General features: G+C 49.3%; 1 protein-coding gene across 1 annotated transcript in view; it reads right to left on the bottom strand.

The window, feature by feature from the left end:
* The window catches only part of AXIN1 (axin 1), a 73,767-nt gene that overhangs the window by 9,325 nt on the left and 41,493 nt on the right, over window positions 1-22,949 (bottom strand). Inside the window, exons 3-6 of the mRNA XM_075767779.1 lie at window positions 22,583-22,723; window positions 15,553-15,649; window positions 7,998-8,135; window positions 2,130-2,683 (exon numbers count right to left, since the gene is read on the bottom strand). Coding sequence (XP_075623894.1) covers window positions 2,130-2,683; window positions 7,998-8,135; window positions 15,553-15,649; window positions 22,583-22,723 — 930 coding nt within the window. The remainder of the gene's footprint in view (window positions 1-2,129; window positions 2,684-7,997; window positions 8,136-15,552; window positions 15,650-22,582; window positions 22,724-22,949) is intronic.

Below are 22,949 nucleotides of genomic sequence, written 5' to 3' on the forward strand. Positions count from 1 at the left end.
CCAGCCACCTGTGGGGAAAGGGAAGCTTCTCCTCTGGCCAAACGAGCCACGGCAACGTGACAAGAGCTCCTGCCTGTGTTAAGCCCCTGGCTCTTTGCTCAGAGCAGGAGGTTCATCCTGGTGCTGCAATCCATCGGCTGCCTCTCCGCGCCAGACCGCTGCCTGAAACCTGAGCCCGTCACCTCCCAGATTCACCAAGGACCCAAACTGCCCGTTTGCCATGCCCAGCATTCGCTTCTCACCCCGGTTTGAACCGAGGCTTCACATCATGGTAGAAGATCATGTCCTAGTGGGGTGGGCTGCCTTCCGCGGGCTCTCGTGCACTGGGAAGCCCAGTCGCCTCGAACGCCGCAGCCAGACGGGTGCCAGGCGGTGGCCGACACTTGGCCGTGCTTACGGCAGCAGCAAAGGCTCCTACAGAAAGCTCAGCGCTCCTTGCCCACGTGCATGCTCATGTGCCCTGCCGGGCAGCCCATGCTCACGAGGCCACGCAGAATTCACCCATGCTGGCCTGTCATGGACACAGCCTGTACCTTCACGGGACCCCCACCGTCCTAATCACCCACCCACTTTACTCCATAGGAGCTCCCTACTTCTGCCTCTGCGTGCTCACTAACACAGCGAGGAAAAATAACCTTAACAAACAGGCCCTCAGACAGATTTGCTGATATTTTTCAATATAAAAAAATAAAAAGGGAAAAAGCCTGGAGAGGGGTTGCTGAAGATCTACAAAGGCAGGGCAAACTGACAGCTTCTCTGCTTCTCCCCACATGAGGACTAGTGGGTATCAAATGAAATTCTCCAGCAGCAGGTTCAGTGCAAACAAAAAAAAAGCCTTTTTCTGCAGGTTGCAATCACCCGCAGACAGAGCCGCGGGGTGCTGGGGGGCACAGCAGCCCGGCTGGGTTCGACGAGGAGCCAGACAGGCCACTGCGAGAGACTGCTGGCTGCCCTAAAACAAGACCGTTTGGATAAACTCTTGTCTTGTGAAGCTCCTAACCCAGGGACTCTCAGGAACTGGGAGTTTGTGCCAGAGGAAGGACAGCTCTGAATGTTCCCTCTTACAATCCTCTTTAATATATGCTGTAGTCGGTGCTAGAGAGAAGTCCTGTGTCTAGATGGGGCTTTGGGCTGATGCAGCATGGCCACGGTCATGCTCTGTTGAAGCAACAACCCCTTCACCACTCAAACAGGGCAGATTTAAGTGCTTCTCCCTTCCCGGAGAGCAGTTTGCTCTGGCTGCCTCTGCCACCCCGGAAAGCTGCTCCTGCCCTCACTAAATATCCCACCCCTGCTACGCTGTGAAGCAACACCCCAAACCCACAGCCTTGGGGAGGCAGCCGCGCTCGGGATGAGCACAGATTTCCCCCGCGGCTGCTCCATCACCATCCCTTATTCCGGGCAATCCGCAGCTCCGCTCTCACCTTTGCAGTCATCCAGTAACGGGACTAGCAAAACCTGACGCAGCGGACAAGAAGCTTCACCCTCTCCTCTCAGCACGGAGGGGATGGAGGAATTCAAATGGCCAAGGAAAGATGGACAAAAGGTAGCAAAATGTGTTTTCTGGGCAGAGGGTCCCCTACCCCGGAGAACGTGGCCTTGGGACAGGATGCCATGGCAGCACCACAGCGTCCATTGCTTTGTGAGGAAGAGAAAGGAGCGCTTCTGGTGAATGGGTTAGAGCTTGCGATAAGGAGGGCCTTTTTGTCCTCTCATAAACATCTTAGGAGACCAGTTTCTGCCACCCAGACCCTGAGACATAGCCCTCTATTTAGCAGCTCCCAATGCACAGGGATGCAGACCAGCATCTGCAATTTCTAAGCACCTCCACTGCTTTGAGGAGCAGAAAACTACTTTCTAACCAATGCCATTAAAAATCCTGGTCAGAGGGTGTCTTTGAGCACCAGATCACAGAGGTGACAAGGAGTCTGTAAGGGTTATTGGGGGACATATCCATTTCTGAAGAGGAAGACCAGTGGGAGGCCCTTAAGCCATGTCCCAGCACAGGCTTTCATGACAAAATGTGGTTCGACCACCCTGTTTCACCAGCATGCTACAGCCCATTTATGAACGAGCTTCCTAGAGAAGCCATGGCTCTGGGACTTCCGTTGGGTGTTGCCTTGACTCACCTGTAGCCTAAAGAGTCCATGGGGACAGGGGCCATGCCCAAGTTTTCAGTGTAGTTTCGTGACTTTGTTGCATAGTTATGTGAATCTACATTCCAAGCAAAGCTGTTCTGCACTCGCTGCGTGGCCTCGGCCTCGATCTGCTCTTTTGGTTTCATCACGCTGTGGTGATGGATGTGGTGGTAGACGTGTTTATGGTGGTATAAGTTAGCTGCATCCAGTTTCATTCCTGATTTTGTTGCGTGCTTGCCGTGCCCTGGAGGAATTGTTCCTAGTGTCCCTGACAGCTTTCCTAAGTGGCCGCTTTCTGGGGACCGTGGCTTAGGAGAGTGGCGACCAGGTCCTGGAGACTGGCAGCCTGGGGTTTTCATCACACGTTGTACGTGTTCATCGAGGATGCTTTCTGGGTTTTCTTCATGGGCATCTCTCATCTGCATCCCAGCGCAGCCCATCTCAGAGTAACGAGGAGCAAAGTGATGAAAGGCTTGGGCGGAAGGCATCTTGTGGCTAATAATCGAGGGACCAGAAGAGATATCTGCATCCTCACCTTCTTCTTCCTGCAAGAAACACGAGGACAATCAGAGAATGACAGCAGAGCCATGAAAGGGGTCCCCAGTCCCATCTCCTGCTCGCAGCAGGACTGCTGCCAACCCTTCAAGGGGTCAGGCCTGGCTTTGACCAGCCAGATCTTGAAAACCTTCAAGACAGAGATCCACTGCCCTTCTGGAGACCTCTCCCAGACCACGCCACCCTCCTGCAGACAATTTCCTAACGCTCAACCCAAGCCTGTGCAGTCTTGCTGCCACCGAGCAGAGCTGCTCAGGTGTCTGTGCCCTCTTTCTGAGCCATCATCAGCGAGGGTCTTCACACACCACCCAAAGAGACCGAGGCAATCTTTGACAGGCAGCACACACATCACAACCAGGGTTTACAGATGCAGCTTTCTGGTAAGTGTAACAACTCAATCAGATGTTTGAGTGGGCAGAATCTCACTAAAAAGCTCCCTAGGTCCCTTGAAGTTGGTTCTGTAAAAACCAGCAGCAGAAACACAACTTACCGCACCGTACCTGTGACTTCCTACGAGCCTTTGGTAAGGCACCGCTTCAAAGCCCGTCAGATAAAGCTCAAAGTTACAGGATATGTGGCAAAACAGTTCTCGAGTCAGGCGAGACCGGGGGTTTCTCACCCGAATGACTATTTCACAAGGCAAAGCCAACAGCGGGCTTGTAACAGGAGGGAGCAACTGAAGGTCGACAGCAGCATGAATGGTTTTGAAAATCAAACATTGATTTCTCCTGGGCCTTCAGCTAAGGCTGGAGTGAAACACTTCACGCAGATAAAGAAACGGGTTGGAACTAACTGCTTGCTCTTGTAGTTCACGACAGCCTAGGACACGCTGTTAGCGACTCTTAAGTCCTTGCCAGGAAGAATAAAACTCCTCCATGCTGACAGCCACAGTTTTGATGCTGACAAACTACTTTACGGTCCAACATAAACTCAGATATTTATGAAGTTTCTTTATTGGAAGTCAGGATTCCTATTTTTTTTAATTACATAAGCAGGATTCCAGTGAGTCCTTTAATCCCGCTCTCTTTTCCTCCTTTGGCAGAGTAAAGAAATCGGTTGCAGCACAGGGTGTCTCTGCCCTGCCAGATAAATCCATCTGCTAGAAAACACTGATTCCCATCAGCTTTGCCTGTCAGATGTCATCATCCATCACTTGCTAACCAGCTTCAAAGCCTCAGCTGCCAACTGCACAGCAAGAAAGCAAATAACAGACTTCTTCCCAGTGTCACACCTGGGGGTTCAAACCCGAAGCAGGGCCAACGCCAGGCTTTGAACGTGCCAAAGGCGTGGGCGCTGCGTGCCTGGGGGTGTGACACGATGCCTGCGTCTGGAGGGGACACGCCACTTTCTAACAAATGGCTTTGAAGAACTTCAGAGGCAGCTTTCATCTACAGCCACGACGCTGCAGCCTGCCAACCGCCGTCCCTGGGCACCTAGCTCAGGGACAAGAAAAGATGGAGCATGTGCTTACTAAATCCCTACCGCTGGAGTAAGCATTTATTAGCAGTTTATGATAACCCAGAGATGCGCTCAGCACCTGGGAGGCCTTTAGGGCTGGTACCCACTTTCTGGAAAACTCTTAGGTTTAAAAATCACATAATGCGCAGGGCAAGGTCTGACCCCGGTGCAGATCCCTGACACGCGGCAGCGCGTCCTTTCTGCTCAGAGCCCAGAGCTCCGGCAGCGCTGTCACACCAGCGCAGGGTGGCACGAGAGCGACAGCCTGGGGTGGTCCAGCCAAATGGGTGCCTGGAATTCAATTTTGCCAATAATTGGGACCTGGTACTTTGCTTTGCTCCAAGACTGAGATCAGGGTGGGCTAAGGGAAGGAGAGGGATGCACTGGCTCTCTGTGTGCCTTGGCTCAGCTCATTTGTGTCACCAAGCAGGAGATCTGGACCCAAGCAGGTCCTCAGGCAGGAGCAAGTGCTTCTGGGGTTGGTGACATGTAGGTAAGCCCTGTGGACAGCCGGCTTCCTGCTCCCCCGCACCGGTCTCAGCTTCGCAGGGAGTAGGAAAGCCCCAACAGTGAGAAAACAGGAGCTAAGGAAGGAGTTGGGGTGCCTACCCTAAGCTGACCTCTCTCCTTGAGCAGGGCAGAGGCCAAAGGTTTGAGTCAAGGCTGTGGATGCCAATTCTGCTAAATCTTTTCACCATGCTTAGCCTGCAGTGAAAAAACCAACGTACGGCACGGGCTGGGGCAGCCCAAAGGACTCTGGATATGGCAGAGTCAAGTCTTGGCACTGCAAGGTGCTCCTTGCCCGAGTGACCCACCAGCAGCAGCAGCCTTCCCTCCTTCCCCCAACCCCGCACCCGAACCTGCCCGCACCCACTGCACAAGCTTGCTGCCCCTAACCTGCACCCCTCTGCCCACCGAGCACCCTCGCCCTGCCCGCGGCTGGCACGGGCAGAAGGAAGGGAAGACAAGACAAGGACACGACCAAGAGGCAATAACTACTGTGCTTTACGCCAAAGAAACCCACGGGACCGAGGAGCAGCCTCCTCCACGGGCTCAGCTTTACTGGACACAGGCGGGGCGTGGGATCCAGAGCCGTGTTTCGGCATCTCGCTTCGGTGAGCTGGGCAAAGCCTGGCAGCGTGCACAGCGTCTCGGCAGGTGGGGAAGCCCCGGGTGCCATAACCACTAGATGGTGCTTTGTTGACATAATATTGTCAGAAACCTCTTCCATCAGCTCCCAAAGGCAGCGGCAGTTAAGAGAGATGCAGGTTTCAACTTCGCTGTCGGCTGAGCTATTTTTTGCTCTGCAGTGAGGTCGGGGGTGGCCTTCCCTTTGAATTTGGAGGCTGAGATCTGCACTGATGAGCTATGGGCACGCGATACCTTGCTGCAAACCTCCTCCTCTGCCTTCTCCCAGTCCCACCCATCAAGGTTGTTACTGGTCAGTGGGGCAAAATAGCTCACCTAACCACGAGTGTGTTTTCGATCATCATGCAAATGAGCTTCCTCTCTAGTTAGGCAATGCTTTATATTCAAATCGCGAGAATCTCAGCGCTGGCTTTGCTTCTCCTGGCTTATTTTCAATTCGCTCAGTTCAGACAAAGACAGAGTGATCTGTACGATACGATACTGCAGCTTCCGTGCACGGACACGAGGCTGAAGTGGCTCAAAAGTAATAAGGGAATGTGCACATCCTCTAATCCTCTCCTACATTGCTCAGAATAATTAGTGAATACAGAGCTTTTTTTTTTTTTTTAAAATAAAAACCCCAGAAATTTTACAGTCTTTTCAGTAAAAGGCATTTGGCTCTAAATCAGATGCCTCTTCTCGATGTTACTGCATGATGTGGCTTTGAAAGGGAACTTGCAGGCAGCTCAGTATGGGGGAGAAAAATTCTTTTTTCCTAGCTTTTGCAAAATATTTTCAGCTTTTCCGCTAAGCCGATAAGTGCCTAGTGTGACTAACGCTCGTGGTTTTCCCTGTGCCACTGTTCAGTGAGCCATGCAGACCCGGTAAGAAGTTACCCTGTAGTCCTGGCGTTCAGGTCATAGAAAAAAGCCCTTGTGATCTATCAGGATTGAAGCTCTCCTCTTGCTGATACCAGCAGCTCCTGCACCTGAAGTGCTGACCTAAAAAAAGCTACAATTGCTTACTCCGAGTTTTTCCTGAATGACTAACGCCAGATGCCAGCCAGTCAATGAAATACATTCTAGAGACAGCAAAGAGGTTTAATATATAGCATTAGTGGGAGTCCTGGGCTTAAAAATAGATTAAGTCACACAAAAATGTGTTTAAACAGAGTTAAATTTATTCTCTGGCACACAGATATTTGCTGATTTTATGGTATTGCTACTGGCAGCTTCTTCAAGGAGGCAGAGGGCTGGGATAACGCAGTCTGGTACAGGTGGGGGCTGCCACGGAGCCACAGGAGGAGGAGGAGGAAGAGTGCTCTAGGACTGTATTAGCAGAAAAGGCTGCCAGTTACACTGGCTTTGTGTAGAAAGCAATAGGTACCACAGAGGAAAATGGAGTAACTCTAGAAGAACAGGAATCTAATCACAAAATAGCACCTCGCTGGTCTTTTCTGGCTGGATACTGGACACAGACGTGCAGGGAGTTTGCTGGACAATGCCTGGAGCTGCAGGGAAGCTTACAGATCCCTCTGCCTTCCTCACTTCTCCACATTTGAAATACGGATGTGATTTAAAGTGAATCCTACAACGTACAGCTCTCTGTCTGTTTAAAGATGAACACTTAAAAATACTGACAAATATTTAAATACTCCCATGGGGCTGAAAGGTCTGCCCTAGAGCCCCAGAGGCTCAGCTTCTCTGAAGGCACAGACAGGCACCAACACCTCTGTCTGCTTTAAGGGAGAGCTGCAGGTTACGAAGCACAGAGCCTTCGCCTCCGGGCCGTGACAGCTATTAACTGCAGAGACCCACAATTTCTTCACACAAGGCTGTAGTTATACAGACCTTTGTGATGTTCGATAACACTGTGACACCCTCTGAAAGCTCTCCTGTATCGCCAGCACAGGATGTACAGGTACCCGTGAGATGCCGTGTCTCAGAAGAAAAGGTAAGGCGTGAATACTGCTGAACAAGGTGTCTCAGGTGGGTAAGACTAGATGACCAATACCTCATTCTCTCCCTTTCGGAGCTTGTTGTGGAGCTAAAGGTCTTGCACACTTCCCTTGGTTCATCTACCAAGTCCTGGAGCTCTGAAGGGCCCCGGCAGTACCAGGCTCACAGCCCGCAGTGCCACAAGCGGGGTGTCCCCAGCCACCCGTGTGCAGTCAGTGTGTTTCTCTGCCCAGGGGAGGATGTTTGAACCCTACACCTGAGCAGTTCCAAATTTTCTAGGGGTGTGCTAGGTACTGACGGGCAGAACCCTTTTGGTTTTGGTAGAAACGGCCTGATAGCACACACAAACACCTCCAAGCACAATATCACCTGCCATCTGGTTACCATTTGTGGGGAAAATAGGGATCAAGGGAAAGGCGAAGCCCTGTTACATAGTCCCCATCCTCGCATGGAAGGGACTTCTCACAAAGCCTGTGATGGACAGGAGAGCAAGGGTGGATGGAAAGCCCCCAAGTGATGACAGATGTGGGCAGGGAGGGAGTGCTGGAGCTCACAGAGCCCTGCACAGATCGGGGAACAGCGCCGTGGAAGCTCCTGGGACAATGGGAACCTCCAGGAGTCCCTGTGCAAGTGATGACCGTGGCTGTTGGAGCAGGGAAGTGGTCACCCAGGTTGGTTCCAGAGCAGCTGAAAGCTCTCTGTGGTGTACAGCGTGCAGACAGGCTCCCAGGCTGGTAGAGGAGACAAGGAGGTTACTTACCGCTCGAACGCGTTTAAGGCGCTCCTCTAATTTCTCCTCCGCTTCACGTTCCTTTTGTACTTCTTCCAAACGATTGATCAGTTCTGCAGCAAACTTCTCTGGTTCAACGTGGATATCCTTTGGCATTCGGTATGTACGCTGGAGGAAAAACACACCAGGGGTTAGCAAAAGATGCATGAAAAAAATCACACGTTTATTCTGGAGGCTTTGATAACTGGAAACGCCAGTCGTTCCGGTGGGGAGTTGAGGGAGGACAGGCTGGCAGACGCAGAGGCGCAGCCTAGGACCGGCGGGCTGGAAGCCGAGCCATCACCACGAGCTTCTCAGCCGGCACCAGTTCCGCACACCACCCCACCTAAGGGAAAGGTTTTCTGGAGCCACAATTCAGCAAGCTGTTTCGGCACCAAACTCTGCTTTGGGATGGATGCGCTTGCTTTCCCCCCAATGTACACGTGGTCAACTGGAATATCTTGGTCCCAAAGGGTGGGAAAAGGACGTACCGTGCTTACAGTAGCCACGTTCTCACTCTGATAAAAAGGAGGACTCTTACGCACACTTATTCAGCTTATCCCAGGTGGATCAGTGTATGCCAGTCAATCTCTGCAAATCTAGCCCACAGCGGCAGAAAGGAGAGGAAATACCGTCGCCTCCCAGACATCTTACTTCCCTCCATCTTCTGCTACAGCCCACCCCAGCCACAAAAGGCCACGGTTCCCCTAAAGCATCCTCCTTACTAGAGGATCCTGCAGGATCGCATCTCAACTCTTTGGAGCTCTGCAATGATCCCCTGCTTGTTTTATCAATACAGCAACCTTACAGAGATACCACTCTTCTGTTTGCTCTGGGTGAACAAATGAATATTTATGGGAGTTCAGTTCAAGGGCATTCTCGGTTCCTTATGTTGAGTTACCTTGTCCCTAAATTCCTGAGCTCTGGGATAAGAAGTTTGTGAAGCATGAAGCTGACAGCCGTTGTATTTTTCCCCTTATTTTTATCCCTTCTGCATTACTTTGTTAAAATAGTAGAAAAAAATAAAATGACACAGCGGGGATAAAAAAAAATCAATTTGGAGGAAAAATATATGGAAAATTCAACAATATAAAAACCTGCATTCAAATATTTCAATACCAACACAAGAGAAATATACAGTCTATAGGAGCAGAGATAAAATTAAATGTGAAGACATGAGATAATTCATAGCAAAAGAACAAATGCAGCACCAGAAGCAGACACTGAGCTTGAAATCTTTAAAGGAGGATGAGACACCACCCGAATTTATCCCAGACCAGACAAAAGCAGAAGACTAAAATAATGCTTTGCCTCAAAATCTGTCAAAAGTATGCAAATCATATTGGTTTTTCTCTCTCTGCGAGACGCTGAGTGGAAGGCAGGGGAAGAAAAATAGAGGCAGTAAGTATCCTACTGATGGCACCGACAAGCTGAAGACATCTTTTATGACACCCAAGTTGCATTGCAGAGGTCTCAGTTAAAGCACCGCTTGTTTTGTTGGCCAAGAGCAAGACCCAGCCAATCCTGCCAGCAAATCCCAATTCCAGTGCTCACTGCCATCGCCTTCTCTTCTGCGCCGGATGGTGCTGGGCTGCGGCGGCCCCAGGGACGTAGGCGGACACGATGTGGCTTTGTAGGCAAAAGGACTGCCTGCTCTAGCACTCGCTTTCCATGACAAGCAGAGGGACCGAGAGCTCCACCCGAAGCTGTCCCAGGCAGGACTGACCCATCTGAGGTGGGAACAGCCCCCACCATCCCCTTCATCCAGGGATGCAGCCGCTGGAGAGCGTGTAACGCATGTGAGCTGCGATGTGGCTCCCACCCCGGGATGACAAAGTCTTTGCTGCCACCAGAACCTCCAACCCTGCAAATCAATGGCCTGTTTTAAAAAGAAACACAGTAGAAAAAAAAATTCTTTAATAAAAATGATGTTTAGTCTTCAAATGTTGGCACTAAGGGCCAAAGTGGCATGCTTCGTCCCAGCGCCTGGACCTTTGCAGTCCAGAAACAGGCCCCAGACCTGGGGGAAGACGTGGCAGAGCTGGTCCCTGCTCTGTTACTCCCTGGGGAGCTTCTGGGATCCAAGTGCTGTTTCCCCGTTCCCCCTGCGTATCCCAGGGGAACACTTCTGGCTAAGGGAGCCTGCTTTCGTCACAAACCCCAAATTCGTGACTGCCACCATCCATCCCATGAGGCAGCACCAGTGATTCCCGAGGAGGGAAATCTCTCTTTCTCTTCTGACAAGTCGCAACCCGTCGGGGTGACGTGTTCACTCCCTCCTGCCACCTCAGACGTGCCAACTCTCCCTGCGGTTGTTTATACGGCGGCAGCACCATGCCCTGCTCCGTTAGAAACTTAATGAGCCTAACGAGAGGCAGCTCGACGCTCAGCAGTTACAGTCTCGGGTCTCTCCATTGCAGCTACCTCAGCGGCTTCCATAGAAAAGCAGAACCGGGAAAGAATTTCCCTTTATTTTCATAGCCTTTGATGGAATGCAGCATCCCAAACCAAAGCCTCTCCCAAGCCCCCAGCAGCAGCGGGTGCAAAGGTTGAAGTTTGCTAACCTGCCTGTTCGAGTCCTGTTACAAGAAGGTGGTTCCCTCCAGGCCCAGCAATGCTTAAGGACCACAGTTCCGTCTCTAATGAGGAGCTGAAGGCATTGAGGGTCACTGCTGTATCCGGGGACCTCGAGGTAAGATGATTTTGGTCTTTTACAACTAATACTTCAGCATATTTAACCACAGTCTCTCAAAGTCTGGAGGTGATTGAAGCTCAACTGCAGAACTGAAAATAATTGAACCCAAGAATCTTTAGGATGAACTCTTTGATAAACTGTTGCATCTGCAAAACTCCCTGCCCCGTCCTTGGGGCTTTCCACTCAGCACAGCGGCTTGCAGAGGTCCTCAGCGGCCTGTTCGAGGGTGCAGGACGCAGTGCCCTCTGTCAAGCCATCTCTGCAAGGGTCTCTCTGACCATCCAAGTTCACTGCAACTGAAATAAACCTCACCTCACCCCATGGATATCAGTTCCACGCGCCCTACGTTGTCCTGGCAGGTACCTGTAATGGTGACTTACAGAAAGCTGGCAAGCAGGATGATGCTCTGAACATCGCCATGGCTCTGACTTTATTCCTAGCTCAAAGGACGAGCTACACAGACTTCCCCAAACCCCACAGTATTGCAGAACGATGAATGCAAATTCCCTATGCTGAAGCAATACAGATAACTGCTAAGAGGTCCCTCTATCTCCCTGGACAGCAAACACGGACTGCATTGACCTCGTTCAAAAGGCTTAAGACAACAAAGTGTTTGAAATTTTTATCAAATGACTGGCCTGACTTCGGGAGGGAGACATGCTCCATCACAAACCAGCCAGGCTGAGCCTGTGCCCGGAGGAGGATCCTGCAGGGCTTCAGGACTTTGAACGGGCTCCCAGCTTCCCGTGGGCATACAGAGCCCTACCAAGGGAGTTGTAAATAACCCGGGTATTGTTCTGAAACCAGAACGGCTCCTAATGCTTTTGTTCCAAGTAAAGGGTGCAGCACTCTCTGAGAGCTGGCTGGTTTTGGAGGATCATAACGAGATCTCTGGCCATCAATTCAGAAAGGAAGCGTTTCATTTTAAAGAATTGTTTTATCTACAGCTGTTTTATCTAATGTTTTATTTAATTATCTATTTACTTTTATTTAGTGCCACTAGTTCAGACAGGTCTGTCCAGAACCAAACCATGCTGAGCTGAGGAGGTTGCAGAGAACAACGGATGGGAGGCTGAATGCCAGACGGGTTGGCAGGAAAGAAATTGCTTGAACTGGTCTGGATGGAGCAATCGTTCCTAGTGACAGCTGTGAGGAAGGATTTCTTGGGGTTCCTATCACCAGAACACTGTCCTCTGTCACTGACATACCAAGCATCTGAAACTCCGGTACCTTTGGGAAGAAGCAGCCTGCTAAGAACATGCGAGATACGCGAGCTCTCCAGTAGTCCCACTTAGCACCTGCTATCATGTTTTCTCCTTCTTTTCTTGGAGCTGATGGAGTGGCAGTTGCATGGATTTTGCTCCACGAGGCAGATGCAGGGCATGGGTTTTGATGGATTTCCCTGAAAAAGGGAGGTTTGAGGACCAAGTTGCACATCAGAAAGGGAAGAATCTCACTGAGACTTGTGGGTTCCCTTTGGAAATAAACCTCAGTTTCTCTGGGATGAAATGAGTTTTCCAATGTTATCACCAGGTAGAGGTCTCTAACCAGGCCCAGGGATCCACGGGTTGGGCTGAACCATTTCTGACAGATCCGGCTGGGCCAAACAATCCCGTGTGTTGGTAAATCTCCCTCGTCTACAGGAGGTTTGATGCCTCCATGACGCTTGGAGTGGCCGATGTCAGATCACAAATCAGTCTTGGAGATGAAATGAAGATGGCAGGCTAGAGAACCCAAGAGAAAAGAACTTCTGAACCTCCACATTTCCCAGATTAATAATGCATTCCACTGTGACACACGTTATTAAAGGATAAATGGTGTTTCCCATACTAGAAACACTTGTGGCAGAGCTCATGGATAGCTGGATTTCAGCATCCACTGCAGCAGCATTTAGGGATTAGCAAGGAGTCCCGGGGCTGCAAGATGTTTGAAGAAAAAGGCATAAAACAGCTGATGGGAATTCTGAGCAGGTTCCCAACTCGCAGGAGCAGCGAGCTCATTTAGCTGTAGTTATCCAGCCACCACGAGACCAGGGCTCCTCCTGTACACTCCTCGCTTGTACGGCATTGCACTCAAAATCTTCCCTTCCGCTCAAGAACACGATGGAAGCCACCTCTGCACAGAGGACATCCTTCTGGGGGAGTTCAGCAATCAACCTGACCCACTCTGCTGCCGCTTCTACTTTTTTTTCTTCTCACGTGGGAACAACGTAAAGAGCTGCAGCTTCCTTGATTGTGGGGCAGGACAGGAGAGTTCCCACCTGACGATCAAGCTACAGCAAGAACATCACTAAATGGCTTCTTTATGCAGTTAAACAAACAAAAAAAGGAATCCCAAGTCTCAGTGCTCGAGGTTGGATTTTTCTGAATTTGTTGGGAAAAAGGAGCATGCCTTCATTATTTGGAGGCAGCACGGCTGTTGAAACTAGCGGGCAGTCTCCTATGAAAATATAATCACTGCATTTTATAGCTTCTAACTAACTAAAAGTGCTGCTATTAAAAGCAATATAAGTTCTTTCAGAATTTTGCATAATAGCCCCATAAATCATTTGTAAGGGAACGGTAAGGTCTCTAAAGGGCTTCTGAAATGACTTTTCGGAAGTAGGAGGTTCTCTACTATCACTAGGAAAACATGCCATGCATTCTGCGAGCACTATCAGCATGGACTCTGGCTACACTGGTTAGATACGAGTCCATAAAGACCTTCACTCGAGGGTTGCAATTTAGTCATTGCTACGCGTTGAAAAGCATGCTCCCCACCAGGTCCAGGCGGCCGACGGAGACCGCTTTAGCTCCGGGCTGCGAGATAGCCTAACCACCGGCTTTGGAAAACACCACTTGAAGAAACATTTGCATGGTTCCTTGCTAATTGGGGAAGTTTAATTCAATAAGCGTGCAGTTAGAGGTGATTTTAAAAGACTAACTTTCTAACATTTCACACTGGTGTTGTCAAAACATATTGTCTAATTACCTTCTCCTTTCTTGGCTGATTGATAAGCGAGGGCAGAGCAGTGCCTCTCTGATGTCGGTGCCAATTCTGTGTCAGTAATTGGCTGGCAGGAGGTGCCAGAGTGTCTGAACTAAACTTTTATTCCCTGGAGAAAGACTAGAACTAACTCAACTTCTCACTCCTCCTCTCCCATATAAATATGCGTCAAGATGCCTTTTTTCCCTGGGACTTAAAATTACAGCACAGAATCTAATGGGAACAGCGGATGTTTCACAGAAAAATCCTTGTGAAGCGTCTGTGTGTAGTTTAGGTGGAATATGTAATTCTAAAAGACCGTGTAGATAAGTAGGATAATATAAAAATTTATAAGCAGCAGGTGGCCAATTTAAACCTTGTTTTTCCCCATCCCTCCCCCCCCTTTTAAACTGGTTTCCAAAAAGGTCGATAAAATTTAATGCTAAGTAAAACTAATTAGCCTGCAAGAAACTGCTGCCGGAATGACACTTATTCAGTTCAACAAAAGAAATGTTTGGCAGATGGAAGTTCATTAAAGCAGAGCTCACTATACATATTTAATGCTCCATACTCTGAGCTTATAACCTGCAGTTCATCGAGGCATTGCCAGTGCACACCATCAACAGAAAGCCACTATTATTATTATCCGAAAGGTAAAGCCACTGACAAGCTTTGAAGGCAGAGAATATTCACTCGGTAGTTCCCACTGCTGGGGAACAGCAACAACAACAACAACAACAACAACAACAAAATAAAGGCCAAGCTTTCAAACTTCAACTCTAACAAAGCCATGCTTACAGTAAAAACGGCATCAAGTGAAATAAAAAGGCACCCAGCCAGCCTTTTCAACAGCGACCACACTGTGAAAGCAACTGTGTGAAAAGAGAGGTGACTGAGCAAGGATGGCTAGCGAGCGTCCGCAGCCAGGGCTTTTATTGTCAACCCAGTGATCAAAGCACAGGAGACCCTCCTAAATCTAAGGAAAATAATCTAATTTAAAAGGCAAAACAAAGAGTGGTGGTTTTGGTTTTTTCTTTCTTTCTTTTTTTTTTTTTACTCAGATTAAAACAAGGGTGTATTTCTACTGGTATTGTGCTGCTACAAGCAGGCAGGATGAGAACAGCTGCATCAAGTTTGAAGGCACTTCTGGAAAAAGCACATGGAGGCTTTTTTCTCCCTATTTGATTAGTGCTGGAGTCCAGCTGTCCAAAGGGGAAAGAAGCAGCTTTATTCCCTGCTAGATATTAAATGTCACCTGTAACTTCTCACAGAAAGAAAATAACAATAAGCAGAGCTGCAGATAGTGCTGCAGTTATGCTCGTCTTCCAAAGGGTGTTTGCTTACCTGGAGCAATTGGGCAGCCAGTACCAGACAAATGAAATACTTACGCCTGCACCGTCTTTGCTCTCCTGCCTCGTATCCCCGGGCAGGCTTTGCCGAGTCCTTAAGAACAGGTTACAGCTCCCTTTGGCTGCCCAGTGCAGAAATACCGCTCGGGACAGTTGCATTTCTCCCCAGCTGACCTTGGCTGAGAGCTGCATCAGCCCAATGGCCTCCTACACCTTCCACAAACACCTCCAGCTCACCCGAGGGCACGTAACCTGCTTGCAGGTAAATGCCAGCCAGCGCTTCCATTCTCATCCAGGAGAAACAACCAGCTACTGACTGAACGATTAGGAAAAATTCTGCATTTTGGACAGCCCTGGACGATGAGTTTGGCAGAAGGCTACCAAGCCCTTTCTTAGCACGGTGTATTTCCATCTTAAAACATCCCCAAATGAATACAGTGCTAAGGGGGGTTAAACTCGAACAAGCTGAGCAACTGTACGCTAGAGATCTCACACATTTTGCATATTTACCTCTGGGGAAGGAGATAGTGCTACTTACAGGAATGTGAGGTAGTGGCACACGTCCATTTGCTTTGGCACTTTCTTGCATCTCTCTGCGATGCTGCTTTCGGAGTCTGTATGGTGGGATCCCATCTCTGCAGGAATAAAACAACAACATGCCCTGCTTTAGTGCCTTTCTCCGATACATTATGTTCATTTAAGCCTCACCGCCGCAGAGCGGCAGGTAGGAGATCCCTTTACGTTTCAGAAAAGCTTACACGCCCAGAGCAGCCACAGCAGAGCAAGAGGAATCCGTGCGGGGAACGATGCTCACCCAGGACCCCGCACCAGCAACGCTCTGGCACTGGGTGCCGGGGGGACTTACACGGCATCTGCCGGGAGCAGAGCGAGGCAGGGCTCCTGCGACCGCTGCCCTAGGCAGAGGGCAGGGAGAAGGACTTGGACCACATCCTGGTACCTTTTATAGTTGGTTGCTTTCTATAAAAGAGCCTGTAATGTACACAGTAAACCACAGGGCAGGCTAGGAGGGGGAGGAGGAGGAGGAGTGGGAGCTCAGTGAGCATCTACACCAAGGGGAACTCGGTCGGGCAACAAGGTATGTATTTTTAAGAGAGCGTGACAACTTCTCAAATGGCTTATCAAAGCGAAGGGGTAGGCTTCGCTGCTCTTAAGATGATCTCTAGCTCAGTCTGAAATTATGGAACCTAGCCCTCGCCCCAGAGGAGGCTGGCCGAGGTTAGGAAGGGATGCCGTGGGCAGCAGCACCCAACTGAACCAGCTCTGCTCTGCCCTTGCAGAAAAAGCTGGTGACGAAGGTCTCTGCAGAGGAAGGAGACTGTGGTGGCAACGATCCTTGGTCCTGACAGACCGGGAGCTGGGTCCGTGGCTCTGCCGTGGGCTGGGGGACGGTGCGGACCTGCTCTGCCGAGCTGCACGCAGCCCTTCTGCAAAGATGGGGGCTCCAGGGGGTCCGAGCCATCAGGCTTTGCTAAGCACCCCTAGTGGTAAAGCATCCCTGGCTGAGTATGACTTCAGGCGAAGAAAGGAAACGTACTTTTGTTTTCACCATTGTGACCACCCTGCTTACACCCAGGACGAGGAGAACGCGAGTGATGTGGAGGCCAGTTACAAGATAAGGACGTGGACCCATCTCCTGGTGACATCGGGTTATTTAGAGAAAAATCAGCAAATGCAAAACCAAATGCCAGCCTGGAGCTTGGCAATTTGGAGCCTTCCTTTTGTATTTTACACGTTTCCCCAATTCAGTAAAAGCAGCCACTTGGGAAGGCCGTGCAATGCCACAGAAACGGATGGAAATGAACGGGGGGGTAAATTGGTTTGTCCGAAGTACCAAATAACTTCCACGCACACACGCTGTCTCCTTCCAACCCTGCGGTGCAAACGAGCCAGTCCCAACGCATCTCACAACGACGAGATGTTTGCACGGGCCAAATGGAGTTAGCACCTACCCTCCACCCCACAACTGCCAAGCACAGCTGCTTCTCGACAACATAAGCCAAACAGTTTAACCAGTGGATTTTTGAAGTCGAGATGCCATTTGGCAAGGGAAACACAATTTATGGCGGCGTTTTGCCTGCAAAGCTCCCGAGTTACAAGCACCAGCCTGCGCAAAGACGGTCACCGTCAGCTCTCTGTGCCTGCTGCCCCGCTGGCTCCCTGGAAATGTGGGCGCAGGCAGAAACGCCACCAAATTACATCAGAAGAATGCAATTTCATGCAGTAACCCAGGCACTCAAAATTAAACACCATTAAAATAAAATAAAACCTGTGATTAATGACAAGTGCTTTTTAGTAGGAAGACAAATGAGAGAACAGAAAATTAGCCAGGCTAATTACAGCTCTGGCTAGTGGCTGCAGGTAATGCGGGAGGAGGAAGAGCGCGTCTGGGAGCATCACCTCCGCTGCGCCCGGCAGTGACACGTTACGGGAGCAGAGCAATTTCCCCAAGCATTGCTATACCGACAGACGATCGCTTTCATTAGGTGGCTTCATTTTCTTTAATGACGAACCTCCATTTGAAAAATAACTTAAAAGAGTCACAACGGTTAAAGAGTTTCATTGCATCACGACGTGGCTTTTTCCAGACTGGATGGCAACAAAACAACTGGCAATTTTTACAGGGGGAAAAAAAAAAAAAAAAACCTGGGGGATTATTTTAGCCATCGCTGGTCAGCATCAATAGACAACATTTCAGCTTAACTGCTGCACAAAACCCGGGTGCCAGAACACAACTCGCGCGCTAAAGCTGCACGGCCATTCGCGGGCAAAGCAGCATTATATTAGAAGGTGCAATTTTTCTTTCTTTCTTTCTCTTTTTTTTTTTTTTTTTTAATTCTCCCCAGCAGCAGTCCCAGCGGAAAGAGCGACTTTTGTTCCCAGCACAGTAGCGAAAGGCTGATAATGGCCTCTAATCTATCCGGCTTCAAACACATGTTCAGCCCCGCTGTGCTGCCTTTGATGTCATTTTAACTAGATTCCCCAATGCCACCTCTGAACTTGGAACATTCCTTCATTCAATGTACTGTGCCAACTCAACCAGAGGAAGCAAATTCAAAGATAAGCACTTTAATTTTATCCCAACAAAACCTTATTCAATAGATGGGGGGAAAGCAAGGAAAACCAATACCGTACTTTTGTTTTCCTTTTGTCAGGTAGCTTGCTTTGAGATATTTTCAATAGATAGAGAAATTTTTTTTATATATATATTAAAAAAAAAAAAATCAAAACTTTTCCAGCGCATATCTACTTTTAAAATAAAACTTTCCCAAACTGTTTTTCCTTCTTTCATCACGTGATTTTTCTCTAGCACCAGAAAGCTCTGCGCTGAAATGCAACGGGGGCGGGGAGCAAGAGTGTTTCTATCGTTTATTTACCAATAATGCAATCGATTTGCTACTGGGGAGACGTGAGGGCTTCCTCTCCGAACCGACCTGCAAGAGCCTCTGGCAAGCAGGGAGGTTTTGCTGTGGCTCTGCAGTTGGACTCTTCTCACAAGGGCTGTCTTGGCTCCTCCGTAGACAGCCTCCAAACCCAACCATTAAGCCTAACAAGCTGGAAATCATCACTGAGGATCTTTTAAATTAAAATGCTGTTAAACTTGTTTAAATATAGCGGAACTCAAGGTCATTCTGGATCACCAGCCGTAGGAAAGACACGAAACAAATCCACAGCGAAGCTGATATTTTCTACCAATTACTCTTATCAAAGCACCACCGTCACCGAGAGACCCTTCTCACATAAAGAAGCGCAACGGGAAAATCGCCAGGCATTTTGGCCAAAGGCCAGCCATCCGAGGAATAATATTTAATCTGCAAGGCGTTTTGAAGGAGCAACCACCGTCCAAAACCCCTTCACTCTGGGGAATGGCCATCCTGACTCTGGGGCTGGTTCGACCGGGATGGGGGAAGAGCAGGTATCCCTCCGGCACAGCTTGGAGCCGTGCCCCAGCCAAGCTCACCGACACCACCGAGGGCTTCCCAAGCACCCGGCTTCCCAAGCACCCAGGAGGGAAGGCAAAGCTCATCTCCCAACCAAGATAAGCCAGGACAGATGATAAGACCCAGAGGAAGGAGTATTGTTGTTTAGTCACCACAACAGTGGGCTAAAGAGGAGACATTACCTTTTGTTTACCCATCTGAGCTCTTGCAGACATGAAGAGAAGAAAGGGACCTAAGGCATTCCTCTGTCTGAATTGTAATACCACATGGTGCTTTAATGCATTTCAGCTTCTGCCTGTTGCCTTCCTTCCTAGATGTGCCTTAATTTCCCTTGAGTGTCTCTGTTGTGACAACCCCCCCACCCAGAGGCCATCTCCTCCGCTTGGGGAAGACGCTATCCGTACGTGGGATTATCCGAGACAGCAAGAGCCGTTCAGAACTGCAGTGCAAATGCTACCGCAAGCCCGGGGCAGGCTCCGAGCAGCTCAGGGTGAGGCAGAGCCCCAAAGCCCCGACCCACCACCGAACACCAGCGGTGAGCGACTCGGCCCCACCTGCGGCCACGGCACGCTTGCTGGGCCAGCGCTCGCCGGAGCCTTTCAGCGTGTCCTCTCCAGACCTTGCCTCCGCATAAACCAGCTAAAACAACACAGCTGCCGTGCCGATTATAAAAACAGGTTTCAGCAGAGAGGACCGGAGCTGTTTAGCCTACAAGGGCAGAGGAATTCCTATGACACAGGAAGACTGAAAAATAATCAGCGGAGCGCAGGCATTCAAGAGTGATGTTTTTTAAGCCTCTCAAAAAGCAAACTCCTCGAACAACAGGGACCGATAACATATTCGTTATATAAATTCAACTCATTACAATAATATTTACCAGTGCTTGGAAAGACATCCTGTTGAAAGTTTGTCTTGTTAGGCAGGCATGCTTGTAGCTGGTACCACAGAAATGACTTTTAAAAACACGTAGGTGAGCTGGGTGCTCCCAAAAAGCCTGTGCCTGCCTCCCTGCGCCCCAGCTCAGGAGGCCAGACGGCCAGAGCATCGCCCAGGTCTTTGCTAGCGGCTTTCATAGCTGAGCTGCGCACGCAGCCACATCCAAACCCCACTTTGCCATGATCAATACCGTATCATAGCTTGGACAGGAGCTGGCGACAACTGCAATACATCAGAGTACGCGCAACCGCACAACGTGTTTGCTTTCTCCACCGACTTGAGTTGGCCAACACTGGAAGAGCACGCCTTGCATCAAGCCACGCTCCCTGTGCGCCTGCCTGCCTCCCTGCTTTACTGTTAGCACTCCTCAATTAGCTGACGTTTGCATCCCGATTGTCCGGACGCATTCTCCGCCGATGGAGGGTCATGGAGGTTTCCGCCTTGGGATCACACCCAGTTCACGCGCTGCCTCAGAGCAGAAGCTGGATTTCTTCATTGCTGAGCTTGACTGCTGTACGTAAACAGCGCACACAGGGAAGAACCTCGCTCATCAGCAAACGAGGCTTTTATTGCCGTTTTCCTCAGAGGAGGCCTAAATTCAAAGAACCAAGACATGCAAGTCTTGTCAAGCAGCAGGAGTCCCTTCTTTAACTTGCGTCTGGTTGTTCTTCATTTTTGCTGCCTTGAGCAATTCTGCAAAAATTCCTTTGAAACTCAGGAGGCAGATAGATTCAGCAATGCCATGTAAAAACTGAACAAAACCTGGTGCTGGAGTTTTAAAGGACATAATGAAGAGCAAGTCTTGAAAGCAGACAGAGTCTTTATAAGTCAAGGGTCAAGGCTGTATATCCAGAATTCCAATTTGAGGATAAATCTGCACGCTTCCAGTTTGAGATGCAGGGAAAGAAAGATCACAGGTTTACCCCTATGATTTTTGAGACTTACTTAAAATGAACCACTGAGATTGGGCTAGTTATTAGCACAAGGCAGCGCACGTAGTACTGGTAATTAAAGTCCTAGAAGCAGCCTGTGGTGGGCATAGAAGGGATAAAATGCCTAAAGGAAAAAGGAGCAAAGAATCAAGAATGCATAGGATGGTCAAACAGAAATTATTCTGCCTGTGAAAGAAATAAATTATGGCTACTGAAATAAAAATTAGCAGGGTGAAGAACTCTGGCATAAATGATCACAACTTATCGCAGGTATAACCATCAGTGCAACCCCATGAGCCCGCTGGACCAGTGGAAAAGGAAATGCTAAAAGCTAATTAATTTTGAAGAGCTCTTACATCTGTCTCTCCTGATAACAAGAAGTTACATGACCCCTGCTAACTTCAGAGTACTCCTCCATACAAATTGATGAATACGAAGAATCGCAGAAGGATGTGGCAAAGCAACTGGACTTGTATCAAACAGCCTTTAATTAGCGCTCCTCTACAACTTTCAGTCCCGGGGGCATCCTCCGCCTCCCGTGCCCCTTTGGCCAAGATCTGCCTCCTCCATTTTGCAACAGGACGTGGATAAGGTGTGAGGAGCTGGTGGCAGTGAGCGGAGTGGACTCGATAGCTGCTCCTAAATGGCTCCCAGCCTCCACAGAGCCAGAGACAAGCGCGCTACCGGCTCACACGGAGCTGGCACAGCAGAGCAAAGCCCCCTTACCATGTTGCACATTCCCCAGCTCACTGTGTTAACCGAGGGCAGGTGGGGAACTGTCGCAGCATCCGTTAACAACATCCATGACACAGGCCGGAAAGTTTCTCCAACAAGGTCTGACAGCTCCTGACAGTCACAGTGATGCTAAACGAACCTCTTGGAGGACTTTGAGTTTACAGCACTGCCATTAATAAAACCCTCTCCTAATTCTGTAAACCGCTCATCTTTCGCTTGAAGAATCAAAGGGCTTCTGCTCTACAGAAAGACCCTTTGCATTGCACTACTAAAAAACAGACCAAATGTTGAATATTTTTGCCCAAATCCTTTTTTTAATCACAGAGATGCAGTCACAACAAAATCTTTTAGCCACTTTTTGCTCCCTTTGAAGACTACCTTTAAGAAAGATATCTCATGGGTGAGATACAGGGCGCTGTCGTGAAGGTAGGAACTAGAAAAAAGCAAAAAAAGATCGGAGGGGACTTATCGGTACAAGTTGTGTTAAAGTGCAGTGGTCACCAGACACGAACTAGAACTGGTTGGTTACCAATCCTACTGAAGAGCAATTGCATGCTGAGCACAGTTTGGCAGCAAAAAACCTCAAGAGGAGAAGCGAGTAGAAAGCTCTGGCTGACATTCAGAAGATACTGCATCTCAAATCACTTTACAAAGTCATCCAACATTTCCAATGTTTCTTGCACCTGGAAACATTTGCAACATCAAATGGTTTGAGTGAACTAAAAGAAATGATAGCCAGGCAAGGTGCAAAAAACATTGCAGGAACTCCGACTATCGTTTCTCTTAGTTCACTCAAACCATTTGATGTTGCAAATGTTTCCAAGACCAGCAAGGCTGAGTAGCCTGCACAGTGACAACAAACCCCCCGCTTGAAAAAAACGCAAGAATGATCATGACCTTGCTCTAGTCAGATATTCCCCCAAAGCCTCCCCAAGACTAACACGACGTCAGCACCACCCCTAAAGAAACAAACACGCTATTGTCCCGCCAGAGTGGAGTTACTTACACGCTGCTGTCCGTCAGCGACATCGTATCGGCATCACTGGACATGCTCTGCTGCTCGCTGTCATTGGCACTGGTTGCTGGTGCCAAAGCGTAGCCCGTGTTGACATAGTATGGGTTAACAGGCTCTCTCCACGACCCATGCCTGCAAGAAAAATGAAAGAGTCAAATTAGAAGGACACAACCTTGACCATACTCTGCATCACTGGGCAGGAGGACTCTGCCTGGAGCCCCAGCATCAGTGACAGGCTACAGAATAAGCTGCGTTCATGCTAAGTTGCACTAAGAGAACCATAAACAATTTGATTCGTAACTGGAAGCAAAAGGGAATTCATGGAGAAATGAAGATGATACTGTTAGAGATGAAGAAG

Source organism: Balearica regulorum, chromosome 15, assembly GCF_011004875.1.
Source record: "Balearica regulorum gibbericeps isolate bBalReg1 chromosome 15, bBalReg1.pri, whole genome shotgun sequence".
NCBI classification, from domain to species: domain Eukaryota; kingdom Metazoa; phylum Chordata; class Aves; order Gruiformes; family Gruidae; genus Balearica; species Balearica regulorum.